This window comes from Phaethon lepturus, unplaced genomic scaffold (assembly GCF_000687285.1).
Source record: "Phaethon lepturus isolate BGI_N335 unplaced genomic scaffold, ASM68728v1 scaffold7617, whole genome shotgun sequence".
NCBI lineage: Eukaryota > Metazoa > Chordata > Aves > Phaethontiformes > Phaethontidae > Phaethon > Phaethon lepturus.
Window position 1 is genome coordinate 22825 of NW_010553966.1, and position 8497 is coordinate 31321.

The following is an 8497-nucleotide window of genomic DNA, read 5'->3' on the forward strand; positions in this document are numbered from 1 at the left end:
TGCAAGAGTTCAAACTTTGCACAACAGGGAAGGTGTATTAATATTTGGGTTTGACTTATGTGCGCCCCAAAAGTTGTACAGATTTCAGGCAGCGTCGTGACTGACTTTACTGTGCCATCAAGTATAAAAGCTTGGGGGTATATGCAGTGGGAAAATTAGTGACCTTTTTTACAGCACAACTATCACTCTTTGGACATGTAGTAAGCTGTAACATAAACTACTCCCTTGAAGGCAGTGGTTTAGCAAGGAGATTAGGGCTATGCATTGGTATCAGAATCCAATTCCAGGATGAGCTAGGTCTCCTAGATACCTTTAGCTTGGATTTCATTCACCGGTTTAATTTCAGTATATTAGAACACATCATGGTATTAAACTGCACAATTAATGTGGTCATAAAAGTAAAGAGCATGAACGTAGGCTTTAGCCTACGTGACTGGACATGTGGTTCATTTAAATCAGATAACTTGTCCCTACTTGTGATGAAAGACACTGGAGATGGAAGCATAGATTTTAGTGCATTAAGCAAATAACATGCTTATAGAGAAAAACTTACTCTGAGCCTCCAGAAAATAGACTGGCTTATATCCATCTGGGATAATACACAGTAACTGGTCTCTGGCATGTAGATACTGTGGTACTGGCTGTTCTAGAGAAATTAAGAGGTTTTATTACAATCAGAAGAATGCAGAGACATATCCCAGCCCTGAGGACTTTCACGCTCTGCTTCATACAAGAGAGTGCATCTAGAGCAAGACGTGGGAACAGCACCCAAGTTTGTGACATGACAGCTGACAAGATCCAGCACCCAAGTGTCCTGCTTGGATGTTCAGATTAGCATTTAAATGCTTAAAATGGGTACTGATGTGAACTTTTGAAAGCCTAAATGAAAGGATGAGGAAATCTGTTGAAAATACCTTTGTAGGGGATTTGGTTTATTGGTGGTCTAAGTCAGGGTTAAGAAAAAGCACCTCCCTAGTTTTCAAGCCTCTAATTTTTTTGATGATGAAATGGTCTGTTTCCTGTCATCTTGTGGCTCTAGGAAGACCGTTCAGAAAGGAAAACTCATGGATCTCACAAGCACAGTTATCATCCCACTGCTTTTTGGCAGCTTGGGGATCTTTGCCCTTTTTCGGCTACTGCAGTGGATGCGGATGCGAGCTTACCTCCAAGAAGCAGTGGTCGTGATCACAGGGGCTACCTCTGGCCTGGGAAAAGGTAGGTACTGAAAGAAGGGCAGCAAAGGCAGGACAAGCGGAGCATTGCAGAAGGGGCAGCGATTGGAATAAAGCAGTAATGAGCAGAAAGTTTCCATTGCTTTGAATTTTGAGAGACATCGCTTGCACAGCCGTATCAGTTATAACTATAGCCAGTGCAAATTTTGATGCAAGAAAGTCTCAAAATCTGTTAAGGAAAATTTTAATTATTCTGTATAAACTGGAGCTCATCAAAGAAAGGAGCAAGTTATGTTGTTCTTGTGCTGTCAGGGGTCTTTTCTCTGAATCCTGAAAAAGCCGGGAAGTCAAATTGTTTCTCTAAAACTTCACAGAACTGGTGTTCTGCATTCATGTTTGTTGTATTTCCAGATACCATGCCATACTTTCCACTCCTCTCTGCCCCTAACCCCCAAAGTTAAGGTACCTTTTCTCTTGTACATCCATTCTAAAATCAAGCTCTTGGCAATATTAACACCAGTGAGTATTTTTTTCTAAATAAAAACACAAGGGTTTTTTTCCAAATAGAATTTATTCTTTGTTTGAGTGGATAGGTTCTCTAACTCTGCTTTCTATAATTGCTTTAAAAGCTTCTTGAAGAGAAGACAAGGTGCTCTCTGCTATCAAGGTTTTCATTAGGATGAGTACATTTATGAAGAAATAAAGCTTAAATTGATGCGGTTCTTGCATGTGAGTTTGTCCTTAAGGGTAGGGGTGTTCAGTAACTGAATGGCCAAGGGAGATGAAATGGTCCTCTCTGCCTGTCGGAACCAAAATGCTGAGAGTGATAAAAGAATTTGTATTCCACAGCAAGAAGAGATAGAAGTAGTATCTCAGGAGGGACTTTCCAGCTGTGACAGGCTGGGCAGATGTAGCGCTGTGTGTTGTTGGGTGTATAGATTTCCACCATTGTATAGTAAAGTTTCCCCCTTTACTGACTCATTGCCAAGAGCTTATACTATTCCCCTCACTCCTAGTTATTAACATACTAGACCACCTCTAATTACTGTGTGTTCTTAAACACCCCTCGTTACCACCCACTGCCATCTCTTGCACAAATAAGCAATTTGTCTCACTGGGTCACAGAGGGATAGGGTAAAAGAATACGCAATTGCCTCAGCAGCTGGTAGCACTGAAAGGACAATAGCATGGCATCTGTTCTTCAGCCTTTTCTTGAAGAAGAGGATCACCTTGATGAAGCCATTAGCTCCAAGGCTTCCAAAACCTTTGGAGGCGTTCACTAAAATGAAAACTTCTAAGATCAGGCCCCACTCCATTAGATAATATACACAAGGTAACTGTAGTCCCTCTTAAGAAGGGCATATAGTCAAAAATGAAGAGGCACAGGGAAATTCAGCCAGTTGATGGGGGAAGATGCGTCAAGAGCACAACTGCATAACCAGCACAGTAACTGTGAACACACCAGCTGCCTCAGCTGCTGTCATGTGTCTGTCAAAGTCACAAGAAAATGGCATCTTGCTGCGACTGCACTGTAAATCAGCCTATCACTCAGGAGTAATAAAGCCACCTTAGACCCTTGCCACCTAAAATAAGTTTTAGCCTATTACCAGGTATGATGTGGATCTGCTGTTTCTCTCTGGCATTCAAATATCTATTTTTCTCTCTTCCTTGCTTCCTCCAAAGAATGTGCAAAAGCCTTCCATGCAGCTGGCTCCAAGCTGGTGCTCTGTGGCAGAGACAGTGAGAAACTCAAAGACCTGGTGCAGCAGCTTTCTACTGTGACCAATCACCGAAAGAACGTAAGTGTGGGAGAAGGAGAGGCTTGTTGTCTTGTGGGGCTGGGATTTCTGTTTGTGTTATTACAGAAGTTACAGAATTGCTTGTGGGTTGTTCTGTTGAGCAATCGGAAGAATGCAATCTGTGGTTAGGGATAGATACTGCTATAGGAGTACATTGAGCTGACATGTCATATCTTGTAAAAACCCTACAAAAATAAGCCATCTGAAAGACTCCTTGCCTTGTAATGGAAGTGAAAGCGTAGGGGAGTGCAGAGTGCCCAGACGCCCTTGCATCTGTATGTCACATACTGAATCTGGGAAAGTGATTTTCCTTCTGTTGGCTTTTACTTTTGATGTCTAGTTCTGCTGACAGTGGCTAAGAAAGGTATTGCTGGCTTCTGAAGAAGACACGTGTTAAGTTTTTGACTATTTTAGATGCATTTTCTTTATTAAGACAATAACAAACTTTAGTACTTGAGGAAGATCTCACTTGCCCCTTTCCTGTGCTCTGGTATAAGGAACAGGCTACAGGAGCAGAGAAAGATGAAAGCACAACCTGCTTCTGTCCTATATTCCTACCAAATGGAACTGCTGCACTCTAATTGTACAAGGTTTGGATGGTCTGCTTCTGTGTTTCCAGAGCTGTGAAACCCCATCTCTCCTTTAAGTCATCAGCATGAACATACAGCACATTCAGCACAGCCTGAACTGGTCTTTTGCCAACTTTTGTTTATTCACAGACACACAAACCTCACACTGTGGTATTTGACCTCTCGGACACTAAAACTGTCCTAGACGCTGCTGAAGAGATCCTGAAGTACTTGGGTCACGTAGACATACTGATCAACAATGCAGGCATTAGCTTCCGGGGCACAATTGTGGACACAGGACTGGATGTGGACAAGAAAGTGATGGAAACAAATTATTTTGGTCCTATAGCCCTCACCAAAGGTACTTGTGATCTGGATTACAGGGGGGCAGTGGATTTGGCCGATACCTTTTGCATGCCAATACAACTAAGCACGGCTTAACTTCTGTTTGTAATTGTATTTGGTACAGTGCAGTATAAGAGGGAAGGAAAGTTTTGCTTTATAGCAGGCCTAAAGTTGATGCTTGGGCATGACTGCATGGGAAGTACCTGATTAGAGATACCATCTTGTTTACAATACACCTCCTGACACTAGTCTGGCAGGAACTTATGAAGAGAGATATGGTTAGCCTGTCTGCACTGATAAAACCCTAGAGAACGCAGTATGGGTTCTAGGTGAAGCTGTTGCTCTTCTAGGAAGCTTCTTCGGTTACACAGAAAGTTCAGCCTGGAGTGTGTCAGCTGCAGGAACTGGAAAGACGTACTGGTGGCAGAAAAGAGCAAGTCCTGCTGACCATGCCAGTGGGAGATCATAGCAACTATAACAGCCTTTGTGCAGCCTTGCTGGCACAAGGATTCTCCTCATAGGTGAATGTCCCAGCCAGACTGCAGCTTCAGTTAGAAGCTTCCTAAGCAGTATCCCTTGCCCAACCCCTGCACTGAACAAGGATCTTGTAATTCACTTAGGCATCTTTGAATGCTCTGAAAGCATCGATTCTTGACAGCAGGAATGGCAGGACTGTTTTTCTGAATGGGTCTTTTCTGTCTCTTGCTAGCACTTCTCCCCTCCATGATCAAGAGGAGACAAGGCCACATTGTGGCCATCAGCAGTGTTCAAGGCAAAATAAGCATTCCTTTCAGATCAGCATGTAAGTACCTCCACAGAAGATGGGGAAGACATATTTGGGGCACCGGACTGAATGAATATTTGGCTACTGATGCCACATTTAGCTCTTCGTAGAGCTGGCTGCATGCAGGGAAGGCAGAGCTGTACATCATTCTTTGTGTGATCACAAATCTCTGACAGCTGTTGAGGAAGGCATTTTCAAACACAAAATCTTAGCCCTGTCCTTTTAGGTTTAGCTGTTAAGGGATGGGGGAGGAGAATATGTTTTCAGTGTCTTGAAAACAGCTTGATATTCCTATCTTAACACTTGAGAGCCCCTATAAACTTACTGATTATTTCCATAATAATGAGGAAATAATGAGGGGCTCTCAAGTGTTAAGATAGGAATATCAAGCTGTTTTCAAGATGCTGAAAACAAATTTCCATAATTTTATTGCATTTTATCCTTGTTGTTTGCCTGGTTAATCTCCTATAAGAAAGTAGGAACTTTTTGTCTGAGTAAGTTATGAAGTGCCATAGGAAAATCAATGCCAAAATAAAAGCCTAAACTGTGATCTTGATCCAGCAAACTCTTTGTGTTAATCAGTTATGACAAAAAATAATATTGGTGAGATTACTGGAAAAAGCCTTATAAAAGATGGAGGAAGTAAAAAGAGAGTGTTTGGCATACAAGCATCTGTAAGTCACTGAAAATAAACATAAAAATGGAGAAGTACAGTGGTGATGGCATAAGTGTGGTAGGGCATGATGCTGAGTGAAGGAGAGCCTGGAATATCTGGGCCTTCTGGTCTTGCAGGTGATGTGGGTACAATTGCACCAAGCAGCATGCTCTAAAGAGCTTCCATAGCGCTTGCAGAGTGACCAGAACAATGTGGGCCTGGCAGCACAGAGCTCAGCTCTTGCCTAGGTCCTCAGACAGGGTATGCAGCCTGCGCTACGCTCTGTGCTGCTGGTGTCAGCCCTGCAGACAGGCTGAGGTGATGGCAGTCACGGTGGTAGTGACCAAGTATACATGGAAAGGGAGAGAGCAAAAGGACTCACTCAGCCATTTAGCAGGGGGAAATCCTGCCCTAGGCCACACTTCTACTCCTGTCTGCTTGTGTGATCAGGTTTTGACTTGTGTGCAGCCAAGCCCTGAACCTGCTCTGCAAGTCCATAACGCCCAGGGCGTGCAGGCTGGCAGGGCGCTCGGCAGCGGCGCTCAGCTCTGCCCTCCTGTACTGGCTTCACAGTCCCCCAGCCCAGCTTATCAAATGCTTCCCGGGCCAGGCTTCATGTCTCCTTTATCGCGAGCGGGAGGCAACTTGGGTTCACTCTGTAGTGCTTTGGCATGGCTGTGATATTAAGCTCAGGATCCCAGCCAGTTTCCAACTTGAGTATTTATATTTTGCCTTCCTAAATTTACCAACTGCCTTTCTCTCGCTCCTACTACCTGTTGCTGCCATTCACCAAAAAAACCCCAAACCAACAAACCATCTAGTTGGAGAACAGCTACTGGGCTCTTGCTGAGAAGTGGCTGCATTGCAGTGAAAAACCCATTCAGGGGAATGATTCTTCCTTCAGTCCTGCTCCTTTTCCTTAGTGCATAGTTCTTTTCCTGTTTTTCAGATGCTGCCTCTAAGCATGCTACCCAGGCCTTCTTCGATTGTCTACGAGCAGAGGTAGAGCAATATGACATTGAAGTGACAGTTATAAGCCCCGGATACATTCAGACAAACCTCTCTCTCAATGCTGTAACAGCAGATGGATCTCGCTATGGAGGTGAGACATGATTTTGTGCCCTATATCTAAAGCATGTCCACCTCAATGAGTTACTTCAAAGTGTACTCTCAACATACGACCTCTGGTGGGGACACAGGTTAGCCCTGAAGTATCAAAAGACAACTTTGGATGCAGGGTAGGAACAGTAACCCGCAAAATTTAGCCTTCCTAGACAGCAATTACTGATTACTAGCCCAACCATGGATTATACCTGCCTGTGGTCCCATATACAACTGGTGTAAAAAACAGAACCATACAAACAACCGTGTACAGTTAGAACAGAGCATTCTTAGGAAAGGTACTTAAGTGTGGGCTTACCTGCTAGCGTTGGTGTTTACTCGGCTTTCCTTTGGCAGTTATGGACAAGAACACCGCCGAAGGACAGACAGCCGCAGAGGTGGCTCAGGTGGTTCTCAATGCAGTGGGACAGAAGAAGAAGGAAGTACTGGTAGCTGGCCTAACACCATCCCTGGCTGTCTATCTGCGAAACCTCTTCCCCAGGCTCTTCTTCACCTTAATGGCAGCTAGAGCGAAAAAGGAGAGAAAAGCAAAGGACTCTTAAAGCTCAGCTCATTCAAGAAGTAACTGTAGGGAGAGGCGAACCCCCTGCAGTTTGGCTGGGACATTGGTGGAAGTGCTCTTGCAGGGAAAAACCTTTCCCAAAATGCTGCAATTTGCCATTGCATGGAGAGCGGGAAGTGGTTTCCCCCACATCAGGGCAGGCCCCACTTGCTGGAAGGCAGCACCTACTCCTCACCTGGAGAAGGGTCCTTGGACAAAGGTGGAGAGCTGAGGCTGCCAGGGAGAGTAACTCAAGGGAATGCACTTTGCAGCAGGGGAGGCCCATGTGCTGGAAGACAGCCCCTTACCTCACCTCACTCCAGGCATGCTCAACTTTATTGGCCTGCTACAAATAAAACCCGCCTGTCCTTCACACAAGCAGATCTTAGCTTTCCCCACCCTGTGGCCCCTGTGAAATACAGTCCCCAGCTGGGAACTCTCGTGATCAGTGTCTCCTTCCCACTCCTTCCAATCTGATCTAGAACGTGTTGCTTGAAGTGGAAAACTTCAGAGCCTCTGCTTGTTAACAGATCAGATGATTTGGCATGTTAAGCTAAAGTCAAGTCCAGTGCCACTTTTAAAGTTAACTGATGTAAAAATGTAAGTTTTATTTGGCAATTATTTTATCTGTCTGAATCATGTCTTACTGAGGTACGGGACATTTTAACTCTACTATCTGACAGTGCAGTATTAACCACAGCCCAAGTTAATGCAGGGGAAGCACTGAAAAGATATAAAAAAGTAAAAGCATAGCCAGGTATGCTGTTGTGTGTAAATACTGTGCAGCCAATAGCCACATACCTGGTCCATCCGCAGGCCTAGAGCACAGAGTTGGTGCGATTCTGCAGATGCCAGGCAAGCAGGGGAAAAACTGTGTGCATAGGGTGGACAGTAGAGGAGACAGACCCTTAGTTCTCACCAGTTTTAAAGCAATCCCAGATGCTAGTTAGGATCGCATCCGGTGGGGGGACGATCTTCACGCAGGCTTCAGGGAGTCCGACAGCCTGAGGCAGTGCCGTATTCCATTCTTCACCCTTCCTCCTCATGTTGTGAGGGATACCAGCACCACTAGGAAAAAGGAGAGGCTGCACAGAGAGACTTCAGTAAGGACAAGAATAATCTTTTTTAACTTAAAATAAAGCCTACGAGTAGGAACAAGGTCCAGACCCCTGCTGCCGCCTCCATGCACTTACCAGCGTTCTCCATGTGTACTGCCTTGTATGTCCTGCCTGTGAGCGCACATCCGACGACAAATAAATTACATTGTTATGAAATTAATCCTTTGTTCTACTTCAGCTCCTCAGAGCAGGTAACATTAGAGGAAGGGAAGGCAGGAGGATTTTGTTTTTCCTTTCTTACATTCCTGCAAGGTGCTGTTGTAACAGTTGTAGTTGCAGAACAACATACTTCATCCCAGCCCCTCCATCTGCTAGTTTACAGTAGACATAGTGTGAATCCACACAGAGGATTAGTCACACTAAAACTCTGTAATACAGGTGTGCAGTGTCAG

General features: G+C 44.6%; 1 protein-coding gene across 2 annotated transcripts; it reads left to right on the forward strand.

The window, feature by feature from the left end:
- The first annotated feature begins 1037 nt into the window (after window positions 1-1037).
- DHRS7B (dehydrogenase/reductase (SDR family) member 7B) lies at window positions 1038-7097 on the forward strand. Of its 2 annotated transcripts, none has more exons than XM_010291670.1 (6): window positions 1038-1215; window positions 2856-2971; window positions 3691-3901; window positions 4595-4687; window positions 6274-6426; window positions 6783-7097. In XM_010291670.1, the coding sequence occupies exons 1-6, from the start codon at window positions 1065-1067 to the stop codon at window positions 6986-6988; spliced, it is 930 nt and encodes a 309-aa protein (XP_010289972.1). In that variant the 5' UTR covers window positions 1038-1064; the 3' UTR covers window positions 6989-7097. The 2 variants fall into 2 exon arrangements, with proteins under 2 accessions (XP_010289972.1, XP_010289971.1); XM_010291669.1 differs by having other exon boundaries at window positions 1065-1215; window positions 2856-2977.
- Window positions 7098-8497: the final 1400 nt, after the last annotated feature.